Source organism: Miscanthus floridulus, chromosome 4 (genome assembly GCF_019320115.1).
Source record: "Miscanthus floridulus cultivar M001 chromosome 4, ASM1932011v1, whole genome shotgun sequence".
NCBI classification, from domain to species: domain Eukaryota; kingdom Viridiplantae; phylum Streptophyta; class Magnoliopsida; order Poales; family Poaceae; genus Miscanthus; species Miscanthus floridulus.
In genome coordinates, this window is record NC_089583.1 from 73002033 (window position 1) to 73029316 (window position 27284).

A 27284-nucleotide genomic window follows, 5' to 3' on the forward strand; every position below is an offset into this window, starting at 1 on the left:
CGCCTCCACTATCTACTGAGAAGCACTCCTTCTAACAAACTCAACTTCTTAGGAACCTAAGAGTAACTCAACGGTATGGTCGAGGATGGCTCAAATGAGGAGGAAGCCCCTATTTATAGGCCCAAAGGCAAACTGTGCGGCTCGAGACTCCCAAGCCGTGTGGCAAGCAACGGGAGGCCACGACCGCTGTTAGAAGCATGCGTAAGGTTAGGAAAATCAACCGATTGTTTATAACAGGAAAAAGGCCTCTAGTTTAAAAGAGATGAGCATAAAGGGTCTTAGCTCTAAAAAATACACTTAGATTTTTAGAGATGATCTGCCTATTTACGGAGACACTATCATGTATCATCTATACAAATGGATTAACAGAGACATGCCTCTTAAAGGATCATCTCTGTTAAGTGAAGCAAGGCTCCAGCCCCATGGTGACAGCGACCATTCTCCGCCCCAGGCCCTCCACTGTGGCTCCAAGGCACCAAGGGCTGAGGTCGAGGCGTGTTTAGCGAGGGCACTGCCAAATCTTCTCCTCACCACATGCATCTAGCTCCTAGAGGACGATCATTTCTCTCTATATTTCCTCTCCACTCAATATTGCTCATGCTCTCTCCCTCACAAGTGTGGCGGCATGGACGACGAGGCTATGAGGAGACTTGACAATGCGATGGCGGAAAGGCCACGTGGAGGGAGATGGCGGTGCAGTGGTCAGGAGGCAGAGCACAATGCAGTAGCGGCATGCAGAGCAGGCCACGTGGAGGGAGATGGCGGTGCAGTGGTCAGGAGGCAGAGCACAATGCAGTAGCGGCATGCAGATCAACGCCGTGGCTGGGCTTCTTTTTTTCTTATTTGAACTAATAGAGGCGTCAGTAAATTGAGATTAACACAGACGTTAAAGCAGCGCCTCTATTATCCTATATATCCTCTAATAAACCTTGAGATACACTTCGTCAGCCCTTTTCTTTTTCAGTAGCTCTCCTTATTTTTGTTTTTTTTTTACGGCAAGCTCCCCTTATTTTTTGTTAGGAACGAAGGCACGCTAATTCGTCGTTTTCCATCAATCAATCATTCCTTCATTCTAATGAAGGATCTAGGAAGCTAAGCTCTGCTGCAGCCTGCCACTACTGGAGGCCACGGCTTTGCCGAGTGTTTTTACACTCGGCAAAGAGCCCTTTGCACTCGGCAAAGGCTTTGCCGAGTGTAGCATTCGGCAAAGTCCGCTCGGCAAATTTTTTCTCGACAAAGGGTCTTTGCCGAGTGCTTTTTATCGGGGCACTCGGCAAAATAAAAAAAAATTTGCCGAGTGCTTGGGGCGGCACTCGGCAAAATATTTTCCGTCGTTGCGGCGCCGGCCATTAACGGTTATTTTGCCAAGTGCCCGACCCAGCACTCGGCAAAAAAAATTATTTTTTTAAAAAATTACTTTGTCGAGTGCCCCAGCCCAGGCACTCGGCAAAGTTTTTTTTTATTTTTTTTTAAAAAGTACTTTGCCGAGTGCCCCTGCCCAGACACTCGGCAAAGTTGTTTTATTTTTTAAAAAAAAATTACTTTGCCAAGTGCCCCTGCCCAGGCACTCGGTAAAGTTTTTTTTTTATTTTTTTAAATAATTTCTTTGCCGAGTGCCCCTGTTTAGGCACTCAGCAAAGAATTTCTGAATTTTTTTAAAAAAAAATACTTTGTTGAGTGCCGCGGCGAGGCACTCGGCAAAGAAATTTTATATTTTTTAAAAAAAAAATCTTTGCTGAGTGCCTTGCCCATGGCACTCGGCAAAGACCCCGAGAATTGCAAAAAAAAATTTACATTCCATTGTAACAGACTATATATATATATATATATATATATATATATATATATATATATATATATATATATATATATATATATGTATATATATATATGTGTGTGTGTGTGTGCGATCACATGTGGAGATATCTGAGTTTTTGACATTCGACGTCACAACTTGCTCGAAACCTTCAGAATTTTTTACCACAGCCTCCACATGCGATAACACGACGCCTCGACAAGTTTCGTGATTTTCGGACTTTGTTTGCATTTTATATAATTTAAAACCATATTTTCGGCAAGTACCTCGACATGTTATGTCAACGAGATGCTTGAGATTTTATATGGGTTCTTGGATACGGCCTAAACATACTCTAAATATCATGAGTATCAATTTTTGGATGACCAAAATCCATTATTCCATGTACCTACAGTTCAAATTTGAAATATCCCGAAAAATTCAACGAAACGAAATAAACTAATAAAATATATAAAAAAGTCAAAATTACCCTAAATTTTAAAATAGAGTTTGAAATACTGTCACAAGGCCCCAGAAAAAAATTTAGGCCCAAAATCAAAAAAAAATTTGCCGAGTGCCATGGGGGGCACTCGGCAAAGTGGGCTTTGCCGAGTGCCGGCCCAGGGGGCACTCGGCAAAGTTGATTTTCAAAAATAAAAAAAATTGCCGAGTGTCTGGCGCTGGCACTTGGCAAAATAAGTTTTAAAAAATTAAAAAAAAATTACCAAGTGACCAAGGCTTACACTCGGCAAAATATGTTTTTAAAAAAAATAAAAAAAAATTGCCGAGTGCCTATGTCTGGCTCTCGACAAAATAAGTTTTAAAAAATAAAAAAAAATTGCCGAGTGTCTATCTCTAGCACTCGGCAAAATAGTTTTAAAAAAATAAAAAAAAATTGCCGAGTGACATGGGCTGGCACTCGCAAAGCATGTTTTAAAAAAAAAAATGCCGAGTGTCTGGGGTTGGCACTCGGCAAAATAAGTTTTTTTAAAAAATTACCGAGTGCCAGCCGTTAGGCACTCGGCAAAATCTGACGGCAGGTGGCCGCCGTCACGGGCCGGCCACCTTTTGCCGAGTGGGATCTTTGTCGAGTGCTGGGGCACTCGGCAAAGCTACCTTTGCCGAGTGTTTTATTTTGCCAAGTGCAGCACTCGGCAAAATATTACTTTGTCGAGTGTTCCGATAAAAAGCACTCGACAAAGTCGCAGGCACTCGACCAAGTTCAGTTTTCCAGTGGTGTGCCGGGAAAAGAAGATCCACTGAGGAAAACCTGCAGCCACACACCGGTAGCTTTTAGACCTCCGCCCAACCCGTGGTAACCTTTTCCTCCCTCCAACCGACTCCCACTACCTTACGAACGAGAGGCTACGGGAGCTCATACATGCTCGCATGAGCGTGACTTTGCCACGCACGCACGCGCACGCTCGATCTTCTTCTTCTCCCCCCCCCCCCCCCCCCCCCCCCCCCCATGTGAGGAACAAGGCAGAGTGGGGTTGGCGTCCTGGTGGACACCGGGCCGATCGATTAAACCGACATCGATCATTACCTCGGAGTCGGAAGTTCAGTCAATCAGTCATTCAGTTTATTGCAATCAATCAGAGAAGACAGAACATAGCAAATCAAGCTAAGCTCCAAAGTCCAAAGTTCTTAGCGTTTATTGTAATCGCCGATGGTTGACGCACAAAGAAACGGCACAGCGTCGTGGCTTCCACTGGCAATGGCAGCTCGACAGCAGCGTGTGGAAAGGAAAGATACATGTATGCACCGCAACAGCTGCAGTTGAGCTTGTCATGAGCAAAGGAGGATTGGACTAGGAATTGACGCAGAATTGGCCAGGGATCGATGCTGAAAAGAAAGATACTCCTAGATATAGATAGAAAGAAAGAACTGTGATTCGGTGCCAAGGAGATCATGATCTGGACGATCGAGTACGTACGTAGTGTGCGACGATGACCTGCAGAAAAAAAAAAGGATGGCACCGTGCTAACGAACATGACATGTGCGTCGGCACTCGGCAGCTCAGCTGTACTTAGGTACTGTATATGGGGCTGGACAAGACACTAGACAGACAAGCATACGAATCTCGCAGGTGCTTGTGATTGATTCAAGGCGTGTTTGGTTGCCTCACTTAAATTTTAGTCACTGTCTCATCGGATATTTAGATACATGCATAGAGTATTAAATATAGACTAATTATGAAACTAATTACATAGTTTGTGACTAATTTACGAGACAAATCTTTTAAGCCTAATTAGTCCATGATTTGACAATGTTCTGCTACAGTAAACATGTGCTAATGATGGATTAATTAGGCTTAAAAAAATCGTCTCGTGGAGTACTGACGGATTATGTAATTTATTTTTTTATTAGTATCCGAACACCCCATGCAACATCCTCCCGACACACCTCCTAAATTTTAGTAGCTAGATCCAAACACGCCCTCACTGGGCCCGACGTCCGGTGTCGGGATCAAATAGGAGTTGCTCCAGTTGGGAGCGAGTGGGAGCTTTTGTGTCCATGTAAGGCTATCTCCAACAACAACATCTAAAATACAAGACATATTCGTCCTTTGGGTAGCGCTACAGGCAAAAGGTTCAATATCTATTCGGCATCTTCTCCAACAACAAGATCCAAAAGAGAATCCTTTCTGCAAATGGGTTTCCAGGAGAGAGGATACTCATATTTGGGTTGTGCGTCTCAGACAACCCAAAATAGGTCTTCCGTATAGGTACTCTGTTGGAGGCTAATTTTAGATCTCTTGTTATCTATTTTGGGTTTAGGTATTTTTATTGGAGACCGTCCAAGGAGAAGATAAATGGCTGGCCGAAGAATCGGCCGTTGGTGGTATACAAGATGCCAATGTACTAAGGAGAAGACTTTTCTGCAGTAGTTGTTTCGGAGACGAGATGTCATCAGTCACATCACGCGGGCAATACAGTTCTCTCACTCTAACATCACATAAAACAGTTGGGTATGCTTGTATTGTAGTATTTTACTAGTATTAAAAGAGCCTTTCTATAAGGTAACCAAGTTATGTATAACTAGGAATCTACATACTTGCATTTGATATATCAATATAGAATGTACTCCCTCCACAAAAGAATGCAATTCTCACATTTCGAGAAGTCAAACAATTTCAACTTTGACTAAAATTATATGAAAATGTATTAACACTCGTGAGACAAAATAAGTATAATTAGAATAGTTATAGAATATATTTTCATAACAAATTTATTTTGAGACATAAATGCTAATATTATTTAGTATAAACTTGGTCAAAGTTGTGCTAATTTGATTGACATGTTTCCCATAACTGTAGGAGTATAACTATAGGAAAAGCCAATATGTAGGGAGATAACACACTCATAAATATTTACAGTACAAAACGATTCACAATATGCAAAGAATGCTGGCTGTATTTATTGGAGCCGGGTAACAATTTAACAATTACTCTCACAAAAGATTGTGGGCGAAACAATACAACTCTATCTATTGCTTCCATCGGTGTTTCGACAGCAGCTCTGTTTACCATGTAAAATAACATATTAGCGCTCTCCAATAATTCCTAAGACTTGATTTTAGGCATGATCAAGGAAAACTAGAGTCCAAAGGCAATCCATCACTAGCACCAATCCGTGCAGAAGAAAAAGGATGCAAGTCCAAAGGCAATCCCCACTTCTCTCTGAAAAATTATTTGTAAAGCCCCTGCTGGATTCGGCAGAGGAGCTCTGCCAAACAGAGCCTTAGAGTTATAACCATCTGAGGTGCATCCTTCTCCAGTTGTTGTGCGTCCTTTAGCTTCTAGGCCAAATCAGAAAATAAAAAAAAGACTTTAATGTGAAGGAAGATGAACTGATCGTCTCAGCTTGATTGAACATTCAAAGATGACAAGGCACTAATAAAAGTCGCGGCTCCTTTTATCACAAAATTTATTATTACTAGGAAAAATACAAGGGTTTTGAATCAATATGCTCGAAGAGTTCCATTATGCATAGATGGGGTACTATTTTGGAGCGTGAGCATCAAAATAAAAGTGAACGTACCATCCAAGGCAAGGTGATTGATATGCCTTCCCTTTTGTTGTACCAATGGTCTTCATATGCAGTAACATATATATTCACTATATGTACCCTAACATGTGCAGATTGCTGAAGCACGTGTTTTGTTTAAGGGAAAAGATGGAGAGAACAAGCCATTCACTTCAATTTATTGCTAGAACATATTGACGAATGAACCAAAGTGGCATGCAAAGCAGAGGTAGTAATTCGCAGAGTTGAAAGAAGCTAGCAAGAAACGAAAGGGTAAGCCGGAATTATGTCAAACAGTCAAAGGACATCATTTCCTTGCCTGCAAAACAGCAAAAGTATCACCTGCGAGCTTATATGATTATTTTGTAACTTGTAGTTGAGGAAGAGCCAAAAGATGAGCAACTATGAATGATGAGTTGAGATTAGAGCGAGTGGTAGGGCTATGTTCGGAGTGGCATACAGATGGTATAGACTTGCTTGGATTGATTAAGAACAATGTGTTCTCGCTTTGATATTTAAGCACCTTTTTCATACAAATTAACCACATGTCATACATAGAAATAATGGAAAGCTCAGTAACATATAAGTTAGGTTCATTAATCTTTGATATGTACACGTGTGGAACGCGACTCCAACAGACGTAGCAGAATCCACCTCCTGCAGTTAATTTATTGCTACTCTCGCCAAAGTTGAAGAGACAAGTGACAGGGGCCCTGCGCTGCATTACCGAGCTGACTAATGCATGGGATCGGTCATCGGAGCCGTCGAAATGGACGACGGAAGAATGACGATGCGATCCAGGCTGTGAAGAACATCCTAGGACGATGCGAAGAAATTTTCTGGAAGGCGAAAGCGTGGTAGCTGCAGAAGGGAGCACGCCGCATCGCATGATAGCAACATGGCATTCGTGGTGGCGTTCGTTCGTGGAGAACTGAAGAAACAACCGTACGACACTGGGACTGATTCTTATTTAGCAGTGAGTGCTTGGGCATGATGCACAGGGGCCAACACTCAGCACAGGAGTTTGCTGGCCCCAGACAGCTAGGACTGGGAGATTTAGTGCATTTCTGTTGCAGATGGAGGAAGGGTTTTCCTAAAGCACATCTGGCTAAAGAGTTCGATGACAGGTTGCGCACGAGATGGAATCACATGAATGTGTCCAGGAACGTGCTGGGGCCTCGACCTTTATTTGTGAGTTCAAGTTTCTGCAGGAGTACTGTTAGGTCCATGAATGTTGCCGTCCAGGCAATAGTACAAAAATGCTTCATAGCCCAAAACTTCTCCAAGGTTCAGAAATTAAGAAAAAGAAATCCTTTTGACCCCTTCAACCTTTGAGGTCGTCCGATTTACCTCGCAAATCTACAAAATCAATGTTTTGAGGCCTCTCAACTTTAAAAATTGCTTGCATCCTGGGTGGTTTTGATAGTGGTGCCACGTTAGAAGAGAATAAATTGGACTAAGCTGAAAATTCAATGACGTAAATCGAACTACAAATATTTTTAAAAAGTATCCAAATATTAAAGTTTTTTAAAAAAATATCCATATATTTTTTACATGGAAAAGTAAGGCAATTAAAAATTCCAAAATTGGTTTAATATTAGAAAAAATTTGTTTTAGCTCGGAAAATTATGAAATTAGTTTCACATTTTTCCCCTAATACCATGCTCTATCTTAGGGTGGCTAGCTTGAAATTGTTTAAATCTTGATGGCCTCACTTTGGTGCTTATTTGCTATTATAAGCTCTCAATATCTATTATAATTAGCATAGTTATTAGGACCATACCGGACATCGAACCACTTAAGGCTTTGGTTCATGGTTTGATTGGTCCAACCGGTTGAATCATCGGTTTAATCCGGCTCAAATAGAATGAAGAATGATACAAGAACACAACTGAAGTCGTGGCTCAGTGGTGGACAACTTGCTCTCTGACCCTGCACACCAGAGTTAGCCGGTTTTATACCGGTTCGATTGCTTACCGGTCCTTTAAGGTGGACTGGACCGGACGAGGCTCTGGTTCAGTCTTTTACCAGTCAGACCGCCGGTCCGATCTAGTCCAAATAACTATAATAATTAGTCGATGAAGAGCAAGTGGAGTGTGGTCCCATGCGCTGGAGAAATTTTTAAAGTAGTTGTGCTGGCCTGCACGGCTACATGCATGCATATGTGCGGTAGGGTGCATGCAGCCACGCAAACTGACTCAACTACTTTGAAAAGTATCGAGGCTAGGGGATCAGCACCTGCTATGATCCTAATGATGCTCCACTAGCGATTCTACGTAATCTGGACGAGCAAAATCGACTAATTATAATAGATAATGGGAGCTTATACTATTAAATAAGCACCAAAATGAGTTCATCAAGATTCAAACAATTGCAAGCTAGGCACCATTAGATACAACATGATTTTAGAAAAAAAAAATATGAAACTAGTTTCACTATTTTCCAAGCTAAAACAAAATTTCTGTGAATTTTCTAAAATAAAACCGGATGTTAGGGTTTTAAATTTTGCATTTTTATGTAAATATATAAATATATTGAAAGTTTTATGAATTTTTGGATATTTCTTTTAGAATATTTCTAGTTTGATTTACCTTCATGAACTTTTAGTTTAGTTCGATTTATCCTTTCTCTGACGTGGCGCCATATATGTAAAACCACTATCAAAATTGTTCATGGTTTAAAAATAAATGGTTCTAAAAGTTGATGGGGGTAAACAAAAATGGTTCTATAGATGATGGGGGTAAATCGAACCGCGAAAGTTGAGGAAAGTTAAAACAAACTTTTTTTTCTATTTAGGTCGATGAACCCCCTGATTTTATTTTTGAGAGCCTTGTGAATGATGTGATCCTATTTGATAATCAATAAAGTGCGCCGCATGGCTTCCTAAAATAAAGAACTTTTTTTCCAATAAATTGTTGCATGGACTTCACACGGACTTTGGTCATTTATGACGTCCAGCCCATGTAGAAGCTGCGGAGCAACACAAACTCATCCCGGCCCATCTCCATACCTAGGCAGCCCAGCTCTCCACTGATAAGGCCGCGTCCGCTTGGCGAAGCCCACGCGGGGATAGGGACGGGAACCAGCGCCCGCGCCGCGTGGCCCGCGGCTCCGCGCTCCCGCGTCGCGCTCGCCGGCCAGGTTGCAATTGCAACCTGACGTGCACGGGCGACTGTCCTGCGCTCGCTTCGACCCGAAGCCTTGCCGGCGGGCTTTTTTCTATCGAGTTCGGCGACGCGACTGCGTGTACTGACTGCCACTTTGCATCTCAACGATGGGGATGGGCAACCAGCTAACCTGCAGCCTGTTCTAGGGCTGAAACGATCCTATATGATCGTGGATTATTACTACTGGCTGATTTGGTGTGAGAGAAAAATACTGTTTTGATTGAAAATTTACGATCAGGCTGGTTTTTTCAACGAAAAGGGCCCCACAACAAGCTTGATCATCAGTTAAAAATACAGATATCTGCCTATCTGCTTCCGATGTCATCGTAAGCCAAGCACCCTAGGATTCACCAATAACCATTGTGGGTGTTGCTTCAATTTAATACTCATCGTCACGGAGAAGTTGCCTTTACGTCCACCGGATATCCTATAATCAGCTAAAGGAGACATTTTAAGAATCAATTTGAGCATATAGGAGTGCAGCGTTGTAACAGAGTACCTAAAACTGATCTCTTATAACTATCGTGACATGTGGTGCTCATGTGTCATAGTTAAATTAGTCTGCTCTCTTCTCCTTTTCCCGTCCAACGATGAGCACCATGGCTCCTCAACTTTGGAGGAGAAATGGTAGTAATTGCTAGCACAAATAGAACTACCGCCTTCCGTTCTTTGAAGAATAACTAGGGACGTGTTTGTTTGCCTGGACTGCGGCCAGGAATAGATCCAAGCGGTGCAACCGCATGTGTGTTGTGTTTCCTGGATGCATCGTGGGCTAGGTCCGATCTGCACGGTGCTTAAAGCACCATGGAGCCTAGCGGTTGGGAGGTTTGTTTCTCCCGGGTGCGGCTGGCTGTGGCTCCGACACTACTCCAACGCCGGCGTGGGTGGTAGGTGGGGTTGGCTGAGGTGTGGGGCCCACAATACTTCTAGACCAACTAATAACATATGTACAAATGTCAAACCAATAGATACAAGTTCACCAAACAAAAAAAAAGTTGCATTAGTCTACCCATCCTTGAAATGCCCTGACTCTACTCGTTGTCGGTACATGCCAACCTAGTATAGGCAAACAAAAAGGCCCTAGCTAGGCCTCCTCTAACCTGCTGCATGGAGTACGACGTGGAGTGTTGCGTGGTGGCGTGGGAGCATGATGAGCGGCTGACGAATGTGATCGCTGGACTACGCCCCAAGGGGTAGCCATGGCGGCTTCTAGGTCGGATGACCACACAACGCATATGTGTGCCCTGTAGACCGTGGCGTCATATTGTATGACGTCCGTTGTGGCGTCGTGGAATGGATGAACGAGCCACACATCGACATACTTGTGGTGGGCAGCGTCAAGGGAGCGGACTGATGGTGTGATGTTGTGTAGCAGTAGAGGGACGGGGTGGGACCCAAGGATAGGAGAGGAGAGATTGTCTCGTAGAGAGGAGGATGGAATTAGGAGATGTCCTAAAAACATATGGAATTGATATGAAGATGGTGTTTGGATGGCTTCAATTTTCTGAACGCAATGTGACTAGGCCCGAACGGCCCAACAATCTTTCGTCTCCACCCACTGAACAGGTTCTTATCAGTACTAGGCTTCTCTCCCAAATCTCTTAGACTCCCATCTGATTTTCTTTCTTGCAATTCGCTCGGCGCCATGCCCTCGAGTTCCTGCAACGCAGTCTGTCTGGCACTGGCCGATTTCTCCACCACGGCTTCTCGCTGACTGCCACCCTCTCCATCGCGCCCCTCACCAACTTCGGTCCCTCTCCGGTGATAGCTCCCGCCTGGAACAGCAAGCAAGCAGTAACCTCTCTCTCTCTCGCACGCGCGTGTCCACCTTCCTCCATCGGCAAGTAGGCGTATTATGAGCCCATCCGTTGCTACTATCTTCCCACTCCATGCTAGACATCTAGTGCTGCTCAGGGAGGCCTAAATCCACACCCTCCTCTTTGGATATAGGGCTGCAGTTGCTCAATATACGTTTTTTGGGATGTTGTATTTGTTGTTTCTCTATGTTGTATCCGAAGATTTCTCATATTTCCATAATAAATTCAGATGTTTCAGTAGATGGTCTCTCCTGTTGTTGCAATAAAACTACATGTTGCGTTTCATGAATGTTTGGTGTTGTATTAAATGATGATTTTTTGGTGTTGCATATTTTGGCATGTTGATTAGAGATGTTGCATCTCCTTTTTATTTTGATGTTTAGTAGTTGGCTATTGGATGTTGCATTTTGTTGGTTTTCCATGTTGCAGTAAACAAAATGCGATGTTACAATAAATAATTTCTCATGTTGCAGTAATAAAACTGAGATGCCGTAACTGATTATTTTGCCTATTGATTAACCATTTTTCTGTTGTTCCTAAGTGCAGCTTCTATTGTTGAGATTAGATCGTTTTGATGTTGCAAAACAAGATCTTTTTTCTCCTATGTTGCAACATTTGCTTTTATGATCTTCTCATAACAACTCATGGATGTTGTGGCTAATGTCTTGCTTTGTTTCGAGAATCTTCTGCATGGAACATGTTGTGAGGGATAGAAACTAATCATTCTGCTCTTATCTCTGGCTTCTATGAGATTTTATCGTTTGATGTTGCGGTACAAATATTTATTTATCTCACCCTTTTTCTTGTCTCTCTCTCGTGTGCCGGATGTGTGCGATAGGCACATGGCAACAAGAGAACCCAAATCGTCGTAGATGCTCGAGCTTTGGGCCCGTCAGGCGCGGTAAGGGATGGGGTGCAGGGCGCGACAAAGGATGGGGGCGCAACGTCGTGCCGCACGCTCCGGTTGCGGAGGAAGTCGCGCGGCAAGGGACTGGGGCGCTACGTCACGGCGCACGCTCCTGCTACCGAGAAAGTCTTGTGATATGAGCTAGGGTGCTCGAATTGGATGACCGAGAGCTGCGTCCGGATGCCGGACATCGGCCAAGGTCCGGACGTCCAGGCAATAGCAATGCCAAAAATATAAGAAAAAAATATGTGGTGGGAGATTTGATGAATCTATCTCTTATATTGCAAAATTTTAAGGATAAAACGAGAGGATACGATATCTGTTGGAGTTTGAATCGGGGCCGCTCCAACAAGATGTCAGCTAGCTCATCGATATACGCCTTGTTCGCTTGGCTTATAAGCCATACTTTTTCAATCGACGAATAATATTTTTCTCTCACAACAAATCAGCTAACAGTACTTTCAGCCATGGCTTATCAGCCAAGCAAACAGGAGAATAGTATAGGATCACGATCCATCTACCAGATAGCGTTGGAATAGTAAAACCGTTCTTTAAACACCTCATCCAAGCCAGAATTTTATAATAATAATCCATGACCCATTTACCAGATAGCGTCATCAAGCTCACGTAATAAACAAGTAAAGAACTAACTTTATTCAACTGTATATAAGCGTGTAGCATGAGGCACAGTCATAAACATACACAACCAACGAAGAACAACCACTATTGACTTTTCAACGTATCAACTCCACTCTGATCTCTTCACTGAAAGCCGATCACCTGCTCTGCTCCACAAGGCGACATGAATGGTCACACCTCACTCGGGCTGCTCTCAGTGGCAGTACTGGCGGTACCAGCAGCAGCGGCTGAACCCGGCGTCCCCGTCCCCGACGACGTTGCCGCGGCTGTGGAGCCACCACAGCAGGTTGGTCAGCGAGTTGCCATCATCATGGCCATTGAGTGCGCGGGTCTTGGTCAGCGCCGCCTCCTTGTCGTAGATCCCCTCCAGCGCGTACACGAAGCCCTTCCAGCCTTCGCCGACGCCGTCCCTCGCCAGCGCCGGGAGCGTCCACGCCACCAGGTCCTTGACGAACGCCACGTCCGGGAACAGCGCCTCGCTGATGGGCAGCACGGGCAGCAGCTGGATCCCGAGGCGGCACTCCTTCCACTCGGGCGGCGCGAACCACAGCCCGCTGTCGCGCTTGTTCGCCCACAGCACCCCGACGACGCGGTTGTTCCCGCTGAAGTCGTCCTCGTAGATGCCCTCCCCTTCCCGGACGTGCCACCACGTCTGCGCAGCCAGCATCTCCAGCGCCGTCAGCGTGGCGCCCACGGAGACGAGGTGCGCGTCCCCGTAGCTGAGCCCCACCAGCGCCGCCGAGTAGTAGGCGTTGACGGCCTCGCTGGTGCTCTCCTGGTTGCGCCCGTCGGCGAACTCCGTCAGGCCCCCCGCCCACGAGTGCAGCTTCCAGAGGTCGAACATCCGCAGCCGGGTAAAGCTGGCGCCGGCCTTGTTCCGCGACAGCGTCATGAAGTCGGCCACCATGGAGTAGGCCTGCGGCATGTACTTGCGGCCCCAGCACGGGTCGATCTTGGCCAGCACCGCGATGGCGTAGAGGAAGTAGCCCAGGTGGTAGTGGTGGTCGTTGTAGATGCCGAACCCGAAGTCGGCGCCGGAGTCCTTGAGCCCCTGCAGCGTCACCAGCCCGCCCCATTTGGCGTCGTAGAAGAAGCCGTTCCCCTGGAAGCTGCCGTCCAGCCACGGCGTGACGGCGGCCTTGAGGTACTGCTGCACCGCGGGGATCACGTCGGGGCACCCGACCTCCTCCGCGATCAGCGCCAGCCGCGCCGCGCGCGCGATGGCCTTCCCGTAGAAGTAGGACGAGGTGGTGGTGACCGCGGTGGACGCGAGGCCGGCCACGTCGGCGCGGAGCGCGGCCACGACCTCGGCGACGCCGTCCTCGCTGACGCCGCGGGTGGAGTGCCATGTCGGGGACACCGGGTCGGTGCGCAGAACCCAGGCGTCGCCGACCACGCCGACCATATCGCCGTCGATGCTCCGGTAGCGGCAGTCGTCGAGCACCCGCACGGCGCAGTCGTCGGCGGCGAGCAGGCGGAGGTGGAGCGGGTGCGCGAGCATGAGCAGCTCCCCGGGCCCGTCCTTGCGCCAGGCGTAGTCGACGCAGAAGGGGCGGTTGAGCGCGGCGTGGCCGGCGGTGGGGAAGCAGCGGCTGTAGCGGTCGAGGACGGGCTCCATGGACGCGTCGGGGAGGTAGGCGACCCGGATGGCGCCGGCGAAGGCGGGCGCCGAGAGCTGCGAGGTGGTGGCCTGCGCGAGGCGGATCGGGGCGGACGCGTAGAGGAGGAACGTCTGGCCGCTGTTCATCCGGAGGCGCCACTTGGTTCCCGAGTCGTCGCAGGAGGCGACGTCGAGGAAGGCGTGGACGGACGCGACGGAGACGTCGACGGGCCCCGCCGTGGTGGTGACGGTGACGTAGGGGCATCCGCGGACGAGGTGCGCGCGGAGGGACGGGGAGACGTCGAGCGTGACGGAGAGGTCGTCGAAGGCCGAGACGGAGTGGCGCTGCGCCGTGCTCCCGGCGGCGTCGGAGACGGTGAGGTCGGCGACGAACGTCTGGATGACGAAGGACGGCGAGTGGTTCCGCGACGGGTAGCAGACGTCGAGGGCGGCGCCGCCGGGGGAGCGGACGGAGTAGGGGTGGATGTACTCCGGCTGGTCCCCGTTCTTGAGCACGAAGTTCTGGAAGAAGGAGTTGGTGGGGAGCGGCGCGGCGAGGAGCGGCGGCGCGAAGAAGCGGGACGGGTCGGGCACCACCGTGGACGTGGCGCGCGGGAACACGGGCCCCCCCGGCGCCGGCGGCATGGTGGTGGCGGGGGCGAAGGGGGGAAGGGGAAGCTCCTCCTCCGGCGGCTGCGGCGGGATCGAGACGGGCGGCGGAGGGGGAGGCGGACCGACGGGAGGGGTGGGCCTGGGCCTGGGCCGGGAGAAGGCGAAGCGCGGCTTGGAGGTGACGATGCGGGAGAGGGTGTGGCCCAGCTTCTTCGTCCACTTCCGCATCTCGCCGCCTGCTCGGGCTGGCTCTTTATACTTCCGGCGTGGTGTCGGTTGGGCTGGGCTTTGACTGGGCCAACGCGGCGAGATCTGACAACAAACAATCCTCGGGAGACAGGTCGGCGTGTTCCTGCGTGTCACACGGTACAAACAAACAATAGAGATTTTGAAATCTTTGAAGGGAAGGAGTGATTTTACTAAAGTATTTTCTTAGCACGCGAGGAGCCGAGGATAATTGTTGAGTTGAAGCAAAGAGGCCGGGAGGAAACGACAATGAACAGAAACACGAATCTGAAAAGAGACACGGCCGGGCGTGGATAACGTGGAGCGGTTCCGGCGGCCTACCTCGTTAACGATGAGACCAGGGACGACGCTGGCCTTCGGTTGGAGCGGTTGCGATGGAGCCGTGGCCTGTGGCCGTGGGGGTGATTGATTACCCCAGGCCGCGGCTCACGTCATCAGGTAGGAAGACGCAGCGCAGCAGCCCAGGACCTGGATGGAAGGAAAGCCCCCGGCCGTGTGTGTCCCGCGTCGTAAGATTTGCTCAGCGCGGGCACCGGCGGGGCCGGGCGGTTGGCGACGCCAGGAAACGTGTCTCGGGCGTCGATCTGATGTGATGTCCTTCCGGGCGGGCGAGGGAAGAAAGGGATGATGGGCTTGCCGTGGCGGCGAATGCTTGCCCGCTAAGCCAGCGGCAGAGCCAAGACGGCCGGCAACCGCAACCGCAACCGCAAGGGTGCTCGTTGGTCGTTGCTTCCTTCGTTCCGGGGCGACACGACGTTGTCTTTGTCTCTGGTTGGAGTTGCACGCGCGCGGCGGCAAGGAAGAAACCCGTCACGTACCTGCTCTGCTTGTTTCAGCGAACACGCGCCAGTGTTCCGATCCCAGCAGGGCGCAGCAGCTGCCGTCGCCGGTTGCCTGTCGCGCGTACATCGACGGCGAAGCAGCCTTCGGTGTTCGTTTTTTTGTTGTTGTTAGGGGCAACCACAAGCAAGTACTGACCTACAATAGGTTGGCAGGTGTTTGGATCCGGGTACTAAAGTTTAGCCTCTGTCATATTGGACGATACTAATAAGAGAATTAAGAATGAGCTAGTTATAAAACTAATTGCACAGATGAAGACTAATTTACGAGACGAATTTACTAAGCTTAATTAATTCATCATTAGCACATGTTTATTGTAGTACTACATTATCAAATCATGCACTAATTAGGTTTAATGGATTCGTCTCGCAAATTAGTTTCCATCCGTGTCATTAGTTTTTAAATAATTCTATTTTTAATACTCTAAATTAGTGTTTAAATATCCTATATGACAGAGGCTAAAGTTTAGCCTGGGGTATCAAGTAAACATAATAAACAGAGTGTTCTGTTTTTGCTTTTCTCCGACTCGAAATATATGTGGGAGGAGGAAAAGTCATGGGAGAGGAAAACTGATTAAACTTTATATAGTTTGCCTAAGCATAGATATAAGTTCTGTTTTGGAGTCAACTTCCGAAGTAGTAACAAGTGGAGCTACCGCTTGCAAAAAATCTATGAACAAAAATCTACCTAACTTGGAACGTGCAAACGCATCCGTTCCATGACCTCCAACTGAATCTCTTGGTTAAAAATCCGACTTCCAAGTACGTCAACTTCTACGGCAGCTTTAATTTAGGCAAATGAATAAAGGTTCAAGTTTGAGTTTGCAATACTTAGGCCTTGTTTAGATCACCTCCAAATTCCAAGTTTTTTCACTTTCTCTCCATCACATCAATTTTTGGACGCATGTATGGAGCATTAAATGTAGGTAAAAAAATAATTAATTGCACAGTTTGGTTGTAAATCACGAGACGAATCTTTTGAGCCTAGTTAGTCCATAATCGGACAAAGTTTGTCAAATACAAACGAAACGTGCTACAGTGTCCAGATTGCAAAAAATTGCAATCTAAACAAGGCCTTATACTTGCAAATTCTTCTGGATCCATCAGAGCACAAGTTTACCTTATCAAGGGCATGTTCGGATCTTTTTCTCTAAACTTTAGAGATCTTAAAGCATTAGAACACTTTAGTTCAATTTTAAGCTCTAAAGTTCTAATGTGACGTGGAATAAAATTTAGAGCTAACTTTAGAATAATTTCAACAGCTTGTTTAAATTAGTAGGCAAATTCCTTTGTGTAGCCATTTTGTAAAATAGAAAACTTTTTTTTTTAAAAAAAAGAGGTCCACAACAGCTTTGTTATTTTACAAAGTCAGATAGCGAGCGTCCGTTGTTAGCAATATATGGTCACCGAAAATTAAGGGATAGTCAGCTTCCTATTTTACGAAGTTAGATAACACGTCTGTTGAAGCCTACTGTCGGTGTTTCGAGTTGCCACCAACAAGTAAATTTCTAATATTGCGCGTCTGGGCCGAATGGTGTGCTAATAGGACACGAGGTTTTATACTGGTTCAGGCAGAATGTCCCTACGTCCAATTCGTTGCTGCTGCTCATATTACTAGCACTTAAAGTTCGTAGTAGGGGTTACAAATGGTCGAGAGAGGGACTGGTCCCAAGTCTCTGGTGGTGTGTTGCGGTGAGCTCTGAATCGAGTCGAGTCGAGTTGAGTTTGGATGTGTTCGATCGTTCGTCCGATGCCCCTAATGGGATGCCCTGCTTTCCCTTTTATAGTCAAGGGGAAGCAGGGGTTACAGCAGAGGGAGAAGAGGAGAATCAGAAGGAGAAGAAGTCCCCAGGATCGTCGGTCCTTCTTCTCTTCTATGTGGGTCCCGTCGACCCTGTAGACGTCAACAGGGATAGCTCCACGTCGTGGCCCTGTCCGTCACTAGCGCCATGTGCAGGCGTCGTCTACCGGTCATGGCGCTCAACTCCATCCTGGCGGTCGTCGTGGCGAACTGACGTGCCCGTCAGTGTTCGTACGAGGGTTAGGCTGAACAGCACCTGTACGCCCGACGATGTTCCTGACATGAACCCCTAGGTATGGCCCATTGTGGGTCGCGGGCTACGTCGAGGCATGCCAATCTGTTCCCTGGCGTCAGAGCCCGGGCGAAGCAGAACCAGCCCTTAGGGATCGTGCGAGGCGGAGTCCTCCCCTAAGGGTCTGGTGAGGCGGAGCCCGTGGCCTTGGGATCGGGCGAGGCGGAGTCCTCCCCCAGAGGCCGGGCGAGGCGGAGCTTAGACCCAAGGGTCGGGCGAGGCGGAACGCAGACCCAAGGGTTAGGCAAGGCGGAGCGCAGACCCAGGGGTCGGGCGAGGCAGAGTCCTCCCCGAGAGGCCAGGCGAGGCGAAGCCCATAGCCTTAGGGTCGGGCGAGGCGGAATCCTCCCCTAGAGGCCGAGCGAGGTGGAACTAGCCCTCAAGGATCGGGCAAGGCGGAGTCCTCCCCTAAGGGCCGGGCGAGGTAGAGCTCGCGGCCTTGGGGTCGGGCGAGGCGGAGTACTCCCCCAGAGGTCGTGCGAGGTGGAGTCCTCCCCTAAGGGTCGGGTGAGGTGGAGCGCAGACCCAGACGTCAGGCAAGGCGAAGTTTGCGTACCTGGGGGTCGGCAAGAGCTGTAGTCGCGCTCTTGACCACTCGGATGAATTAACGTTGATGGTTATTAGCTCCTCCTCTTCGGGTACCTTAGTATTGGCCCCCGACACCTACTTTTTGATATACAAATTTCAAAATAGCCTCTAAAACAAGAATAACCAAGCAGCTGGAGTTGCTCTTAGATCATTTGTTTGGAGTTTTAGATCTAAAGTTCAGAGCACTAAAGTTTAGAGGAGAAAATCCAAACAGACCTAAGTACCTCAATGGGATAGGACAATTTTGCATGACTAATGAGGACCTTGGCTCTCTATAGCTTGGCCAAATGGGCCTCACATATAAGCATGTTAAATGATGGGCTCACAAATACAAACAGACAACAATAACAATCACTTAGTCATGTCGTCTACGATTAATTGCTCTGTGTATTCACTATGAATCTTATATCTAATCATGTTTTAGGGGTCAACTCTTGGAGTACTGAAAAGTGACTACTGGAGCTGGAGGTTCGAAAACATCTTAGAGAAGAGCTCTACCTAACGAGGAATGTGCAAGCATCATCTTGCTCACCTCCAACTTATACTTTGCTTTGCAAACAGGTCATCTTCTACACATATATTTAGTTTGTTACGGTCCTAAGCACTGATCCTAAAGTATATATCATTGTCTGTTTTTAGGTTTGGATCAGTGAGCTAATAATTAGCTCATGTTTTTAGATACCAATTAGAAAAACTAAATGCGAGCTAATTCTAAACTAATAAGAGCTAACGAGGGCTAAATAATGGTGGTCAGAGTCCATTAGCCCTTATTAGCCTATAATTAGCTTATTTAATCTATTTTTTATAAGGTGGGTTAATTTTTAGCCCTGAGATCTAAAAAGGCTCTTAATAGGGATCGACATTTCGACATTTATACTAGATGTGAACCTAAAAATAAGGTTAAATCGACATAAGTCACATGGAATTAAGCCTGACCGGATCTCTCTCTCCCCGATCACCACCGATGTGTATTGACAACAGCACGAATGTATTCTAGCTGAGTATGTACAGAACAATTCAAGTTGTTTGTTTAGGTTCTTGTTGAAAAATATAATATCATTGGCATGTTGGTTGTTGTGGATGAGTTCAATTTACAAGATCCACATAAACCTGCCATCTACGATTAACCGCTCTGTAGCAATAAAATTCATTATGAAACTCATCACAACACTTCTAAATCTCCGAAAGCAGATTAACCATGGAAGCGCGGGCTTCATAGAAGGCCTCCAGTGGCACCTCTTTGGGCAGGGTTAAACCAGATCCCTCGGCCATGTCCACAAGATCCTCTCCCACTCTTTCCCAATTGAAGCACTGGATCATAGTCCCCAGAGCAAGGCCTACCATCTGCATGCCCAAGTTCTCCGCTGGGCATCGTCGCCTTCCCATACCAAATGGGATGAACATCTTGCCTTCACTTTTCCCACCCTCGAACCTATGAACAAAACATAATTGATATTCATCATCAAGCTACACACATGGTACTAACCAAAAGAATTTGGCAGTAGTTTGAGCACCATGCATACCTTTCTGGGATGAAGCTTGCAGGTCTATCCCATAGCTCAGGATCCCTGTGGATTGCGAACGTATTCACCAGGAGCATTGTCCCCATGGGTATGTGAAACCCGCTGACCGTGCAGTCAGTTGAGGACTCATGAGGGACAAGAAGTGGCGCTGGCGGGTATAGACGGAACGTCTCCATGATGATGCACCAAAGGTAGTGCAGCTTTGGGAGATCGGCGGCCGCGAGTAGGCGCGCCGGTTGCCCTATGCATGCATCGATTTCTTCTCGAGCTCTTGTCAGCACGGCAGGGTTGTTCAGCAGGAGGGACATCGCCCACTCCACTGTATCTGCTGAAGTACTTGTTCCAGCTTCGAGCGAACTCTTCAAAAAGAGAAATAATCTCAAAATAACTCGATGACTTTCTATTGCTGAAACTAGGGATATACTTTCCCTCAAAAAACTAGGGATACTCCGTACACATTACTAAATTTTAGGTTTGACCAAATCAATAATAAAGAGCATCGATATTTATCACTTCAAATTAATATCACTAGACTAATTATGAAACATAATTTCATAATGTACTTATTTGGTTTCATGATGTTGTTATCTTTTTTATAAAAAATGGTCGACCTTAAGTTAGTTTGACTTAAGGTGATTCAAGAACTGATTTATTTTGTAACGGAGAGAGTATTTGATAGTGAGCATATGCCTTGTGCTTGTTCAAATAAAAGAAATACTAAGCTCCTTTTTAAGCCTTTTGTGGGAAATCAAATCAAAATATGGTGCAAAATCTGGCTTTCAGCAGAAAGATAAATGTAAGTGAATAAATATTTTGGTCAATATTTTTTCTATGGTTTTAGAGTTAAGAAACAAGAGAAATTTTATGTGTACAACTATGCCAATATCAGAGATGCACATCCTTCTTCTTGTGGAATATGAATGTACTGGCTCCGCTCCAAATTAGGTACTCTCGTCATCTTAAATTATAAGGGCCCGTTAGGTTCCTCAACGGATTATTAAAATCCGGATAGTAGATAGGGATTTTGAGAATCTAGATTCTAGATAGTAATAACCTAGTTTGTTTGGATCTTCAGATTTATTCTTGACTCTGGTTTCATAGTACAAGCAAAATGTCCAAAATACCCATGGCTCCTTAACACACTGCATGCAGTTCCAAGTTGAAGTGGGGGTAAAGTCATCTATTCTCGTACTAGAATCCCTACAATGCTTATGGAGAATGGATACTAAATTATTGCTTTGGATTAGGTGAACATGTAGTAGAATCCCTGGAAACCTCTTTGTTTGTTTTGGATTCAGATTTTTCTTTTTAGATTCTAAAATCCTATCCAGATCCAAACGGTCCCCGAGTCATTTCAACTTTTTTGAAGAGTCAAAGCATCTTAAGTTTGGCCAAATTTTAAATAGAGGAAATATGTACCGCATTTTGATGTGGGAGCTAAATTTGTTCTTAGAAGTGCTTCGACACTGCAGCCCACGTCAGCCCCTGCTAATACGACAATATTCTGATAAACAACGGGTGCATGAAACTCCAAATTCCGACAATGGATCCAGAGCATGATTCCTGCGAACAGCTATATATACTTTTATAAAAAAAAAACAGTAGTATATGCCGTGCCACACTGCAATCCACATCAGCCCCTGCTAATACGACAATTTTTCTGATAAACAGCGGGTGCATGAAACTCCAAATTCCGACAATGGATCCAGAGCATGATTCCTGCGAACAGCTATATATACTTTTATAAAAAAAAAACAGTAGTATATGCCGTGCCACACTGCAATCCACATCAGCCCCTGCTAATACGACAATTTTTCTGATAAACAGCGGGTGCATGAAACTCCAAATTCCGACAATGGATCCAGAGCATGATTCCAGCGGTGCTTTCAACAGCTATATGCAATTAAAAAAAAACAGCTAGTATATGCCGTGTGCATGGTCAGGCAGATATGTGAGATATGGATGGGGATTTGATAGAGCAGTATATATTGCAGATTGGATTTAATTCAAAAGACCACTAAACCCAGTAGTTTTTCCTTCAGAAGATTCATAAAATAAGCAAATTCCAGTAGGAAAGGAGCCAATGCAACAGCCATGGCCCATGGAGGTGGATTACTCACAATGCACAAGGTGCGAATGAGGTGGTCCGGGCAGGCCTCGGCGTCCTCCTTCTGCAGCGTCAGCAGCACGCCGATCATGGTCCTCCTGGCCGGCGCCCCCTTCTCCATCTCCTTCCTCTGCTCCTCGATCAGCCCCTGCAAGAACTTGGTCCGGCCCTCCCGCAGCCGCCACAGCCGGCGCTCCACTCCGCCCACGTCCAGCCACCGCGCCCACGCCGGCAGGAAGTCCCACGCCGTCGACGCGCCGCTCAGCTCCATCGTCTCCTCCACCATCTCCCTGAACCACCGCGCCTCCTCGCTCACCCTCACCGCTGTCTCCTGCTTCCCGTCGCCGCCGTAGTACCTCCTCGCGCATATCATCCCCATCATGGCGTTCATCAGCAGCTCGAACAGCCGCGACTTGAGCTCCACCCGAGCGCGGCCCCGGCCCCAGGCCGCCGCGGCGCGGTAGAGTCCCCGCGCCATGGCCCGCGTCTCGCGCTCGTGCACGTCGGCGAACTGCTGCACCCGGAGCACGGAGAGGATCTCGGTGACGGCGATGCGGCGGACGTGCCGCCAGTAGGGCCCGTAGCTGGCGGTGCCCATGGTGGTCCAGTCGTAGGAGAGGATCCCGCCCGACGGCAGCCGTGGCCGGTTGGCGAACGTGACGTCGCGCGCGCCCAGGCACTCCTCGGCGGCCTCGGCCGACGACACGACGGCGACGCGGCGGGAACCGAATCGGAGCTGGAAGACAGCGCCGTGGCGAGCAGCGAGGCGCGCCAGGGTGCGGTGGAGGGGCTTCCTGAAGAGGTGCAGGTGGCCGATGACGGGGAGAGGGGTCGGCCCCGGCGGGTTCCGGCGAGTACCACGTCGTACGGTTTGTGCTAGGACAAGAAACAGTGGGAGTAGGAGGAGAGTGATGACGGCGAAGGTGTTCAAGGTATCCATGGTGGATTCACTATGGAGTGAGACTGAGGGTCTCTTTGGCACGGCTTATGTCGACTTCGACTTCATCTATTTTGCGCAAACCAAGGTACCGTAGCGTGAAGCTGTTTTTTAAGCCGGAATTAAAATGAACTAGAAGTCGAGAAAAACCAGTTTTTCTGGCTTCACCGGCTTTAGCTTCACTGGTGAAGCCGTTTTGGATGAACTATGCCAAGAGGGAAACAAAGTGCCATGGATATGCTGCTTGATCTCCGAGGGCCGACATGGGCCTAAGGTCTCTAGGGCCGTGGCCCACCAACCCCACTACTACATGTAATGTTGGCCCACAAACTAAGGCCCAAGTGCCTATGACTAGGGCACCTGCTTTGCTGTTCGTAACATGGTAGACGTCGTCACACAGAATTATTAGCGTTTCGCTTGCTCACTCACGTGCGATGCCTCCTCTTCAATCTCGCTGCTCTAACGAAAGGGATGCTTTGGCAGTCTAGTACAGTAAAGGGCTTAGCTGATGCTTACTTTGCACAAAACCATCAATTCAAGAAACAGTACATTATCAAGCTATGAATAAGTGTACCATCTATTCTAGATGGATGTCCAAATCGAAACACTTGTATATCAAACAACACTGGAAGGAGAGCAATTCTTCTGTGTCCTAGAATTTGGTGAAAATTGTTAGATTTAATTAGGCTTGGCTCATCTTTATATTAAATTAAATCAAATATATTCTAAGCCCCACATGAAATGTTAAGTGCAACAAATGTTTAGTCACTACTATAGTAAGCATTTGTAGGGATGGCTGGCGATCGTTTGTAGAGACGGTTTTATCAGCCATCCCCACCACACCGTCTCTACAAATCAAGGGTTTGTAGGGACAGTTCTCAAGTCGTCCCTACAAATCGATTTGTAGAGACGACTTGTGTCACCAGCCGTCCCTATAATTATATTTATAGGGGTGGTTATATCTAAAACCGTTCCTACGGTACATTTTCTCACCAAAAAAATTGAAATTTAAAGATTCAAATCTGACCAAAACACACACACACACACACACACACACACACACACACATATATATATATATATATATATATATATATATATATATATATATATATATAGGGAGAGGCTATTCAGTAGCCGGCTACAAAATAAGTTATTCTGTAGCCACCTCCATTTACTATAATTTTATATACTAATTTACCATAATATAAATACATATTTACGATAATTGGGTTACTATAACACACGGGGATATTTACCATAACGTTATATTAAACCACTTAGTAAGGAGTTACTATAATCTCATAAAATAACATAGTAATTATCGTAACTCAAAGTGGCTACAGAATAAGTTATTCTATAGCCAGCTACATGATAGTAGTTCTATATATATATATATATATATATATATATATATATATATATATATATATATATATATAATTTTTATTTTGACGAAAAACTGTGGAGCAAAGCTCTCTGGTGAAATTTTATTAAACCAACAAAAGAAGGAAAACAGGAAACTAATTAGCTGGAGGCTAACCAGAGCTTACCTAGGTACAAACTAGGGGGGCCTTGGGGCCAAACAGAAAAGAAACAAAATTACACTGATGCAGTCCAATTCATGATTACAGTGTGCATAGCAGACGGTAGGCGATACAAGTGAAGTTTAACTTCAGTTGTGAATATATTCTTCCATGACGGAATGGATGGTACCTTGTCGTTGAAAATGTATGCGTTCTCTCTTTCAAATACTCCAAGCAGCAAGCATAAAAATATCCATGAAGAAGGCAAGGGAGAGGCCTCCTTTTGTTGCACTATCATCTAGAAAATGTTGTCATGAACCGTCCACTGAATGCCAAGTTTGAACCACCATGGGGGATATACTTCCGCTATCTACAGGACAAGACATGGGTCGCACCATCAGAAGTGGCCTAGCCCATAAGATCAAGACGTGCGGCGCACGGCACTGATCGACGTGCACCGTAAGGTTACAAGAAGATGTGATTTATTAGATATTGTAATACCAAATAGGATACTTTCTTTCTAACCTTACCCATCCAGAGTATATAAGAAGGGGCAAGAGTCCTCTAGTGGGCATTGACATACAGATTCTAGGCTTAGCCTAGAATCATCTCATAATACAATCCACTAAAGACACAAGACGTAGGATATTACGTCAAGCTGACGGCCTGAACTTATCTAAATCGTTGTCTCTACGTTCTGTGTCACCATCTAGTTCCCGTCACGCGTACTGTAGGGGACTGTGACGCCTAAGTGGGGGGTGAATTAGGCAACTTAAAAATCTAACTCTAAACTATGACATCTTTTTCTAACTCTAGCAAAACCTATGCAATATATAAACTATCTAAATGTGCAACTACGGTTTTGCTAGTGTGTTGCTATCTCTACCGTAAAAGAAGTAATACGATCAATGTAAATGCAGAAGCTAAAGAGCAAGGTAGAGATATGCAAATTCCCGTCGACGACTCCGGTATTTTTACCGAGGTATCGAGAAGCGCGCAAGCTTTCCCCTAGTCCTCGTTGGAGCCCCTCGCAAGAAATCCCTCGCAAGGGCCAAGCTTCCGGTCAGGTAACTCCGTGGATAGCCTCGGTCCTTCCCCACACGCAAGTGGGTCTCCGACGTGCCTTCTGGCAAGCCTCTCCCGGGTGCTCCCCGCCGTCTTCACTATCAAGCTTCCGGCCGAAACGCCGTGGGCCTTGTTCCCTCCGGTACACGGTGGCGGCCACACCACAAACGTGGTTGGTGTGATCTCGCAAGACTACAAGCCCCTCCAATGTACAACAATGGTGCACGCAAGCATCGAGTGGTAAGAGGTATGCAAACCTCACTAAACACTAGGCCTAAACCTAGAGCAAGCGCATAAGCGGTGGTCTAATCAACCTAAGCACTTCGCAAAGCACCTACACTAATCACCTAATGAATCACTAAGCATTATGCAAGTGGAGATCACTAAAATAGTGTGTCAACACCCTTGATATGTTTCCTCAGCTCCATTCTACTCAAATGGCCGATTGGGGGTTGTATTTATAAGCCCCACTGAGAGAGTAGCCGTTGGGGATGAAATCCTGCTTTTCTGCTACTGACCGGATGCTGATCTTGTCCTGACCGGACACGTCTGGTCGTCCCGACCGTTAGAGCCGCAATCAACTGATCAGACGCTGCCAGCATCTGGTCACATGTCACCGGACGCGTCCGGTCGCATTTTCGCTGCTCTGGAACCTCTCTGTACTCGACCAGACTCTGCTGTCCTACGTCCGGTCGATCTGCCGCCAGCGTTCGGTCCAGTGTCCGGTCACTGCTGCTGACGCCTATTGACGAGCCTCTTGATCGGAGCGTTCGGTTGCTTTTCCAGCGTCCGGTCCAGCGTCCGGTCACCTCTGTGAGCTCGTTTCTTCGCGATCTTGCGTACGGCATGGTTCCTATCTTCGTGCTTGGACTTTGTTTGATATCTTGGGTCTTCTCTTGTGCTCCTAGGGTCTTGCTTATGGTGTTGATCATCGGATCATCACGTCGCCTTCGTCCAAGTCACGCCTTGCATCCTATTGAACTACAAAATAATCACTTACAAATTCATTAGTCTAATTTGGTTGTGTTGGTCATCAAACACCAAAATCCAAAGTAAATGGGCCTAGGGTCCATTTTCCTTACAATCTCCCCGTTTTTGGTGATTGATGACAACACGACCAAAGCAAGTAAATAATAAAAATTTGGAATTTAAATACTACCTACTTGCTAGGATGCAGTGCAAGGGGCAAGTTTATATGATGCTAAAAGATACTACTTGTAAGACTAAAAGATACTATATAAAAACTTATCTTGCCCTTGCAAAATGTCCCAATGTGGCATAATGGATTTAAGCCTTGCTTCCTACAAATTCTCCTCATTACATAGACTAATCCATAATCCACTATCATCCCTTTCTCGGACCATTACCACTTGTAGACCATTACCACTTGTAAATTATTATGATCTAGCTTATGGCCCTATAAATCAATGCTTGCTTTTGGTCCTCTAAATTCTCCCCCTTTGGAATCAAATACTAAAAAAGAAGACATTAGTAGCACAAGGGAGGGTCAAACTTTGTGATCCCTTGTGTGTAGAGTGGAATAGGTCACAAAATTTGACTCTCAGATTATATAGATTAAGCTCCCCCTAAATATATGCATACATATGGTAGAAAGCGAGGCATATGCATATTTGGCAAATTATTGCTCAAGGGAATTTAATCTATATAATGCATGGAGAAAGCATATAAATATCAAAATGAAATCAACATGATGATATAGGTTTAGAAATACCATATGTGGAAACCAATTTGATTTCTACCACTTGCAATTAGTGGTGGATAATTGAAGTAAGAT

At 46.6% G+C, this 27284-nt stretch overlaps 2 protein-coding genes across 2 annotated transcripts; both read right to left on the reverse strand.

Moving 5' to 3' along the window:
* Nucleotides 1-12345: 12345 nt before the first annotated feature.
* LOC136549801 (glucan endo-1,3-beta-D-glucosidase-like) lies at nt 12346-14897 on the reverse strand. The gene has a single exon (XM_066541206.1). It carries the CDS (start codon nt 14791-14793, stop codon nt 12547-12549), a length of 2247 nt encoding a protein of 748 aa, XP_066397303.1. The 5' UTR covers nt 14794-14897; the 3' UTR covers nt 12346-12546.
* A 4418-nt stretch (nt 14898-19315) lies between these two features.
* LOC136549802 (cytochrome P450 81Q32-like) lies at nt 19316-22918 on the reverse strand. The gene is made up of 3 exons (XM_066541207.1): nt 21975-22918; nt 19855-20213; nt 19316-19763 (listed from the first exon to the last, which is right to left on the reverse strand). The coding sequence occupies exons 1-3, from the start codon at nt 22899-22901 to the stop codon at nt 19505-19507; spliced, it is 1545 nt and encodes a 514-aa protein (XP_066397304.1). The 5' UTR covers nt 22902-22918; the 3' UTR covers nt 19316-19504.
* Between the last annotated feature and the right edge of the window lie 4366 nt (nt 22919-27284).

Excerpts from the sequence above, each read along its gene's own strand:
- LOC136549801 (XM_066541206.1), bottom strand. The coding sequence starts at position 14,793 with ATGCGGAAGTGGACGAAGAAGCTGGGCCACACCCTCTCCCGCATCGTC.
- LOC136549802 (XM_066541207.1), bottom strand. The coding sequence starts at position 22,901 with ATGGATACCTTGAACACCTTCGCCGTCATCACTCTCCTCCTACTCCCA. Across the intron at positions 20,214-21,974 it reads TCATTCGCACCTTGTGCATT|AGTTCGCTCGAAGCTGGAAC; the intron begins GTGAGTAATCCA and ends CTCTTTTTGAAG. Across the intron at positions 19,764-19,854 it reads GCAAGCTTCATCCCAGAAAG|GTTCGAGGGTGGGAAAAGTG; the intron begins GTATGCATGGTG and ends TTTTGTTCATAG.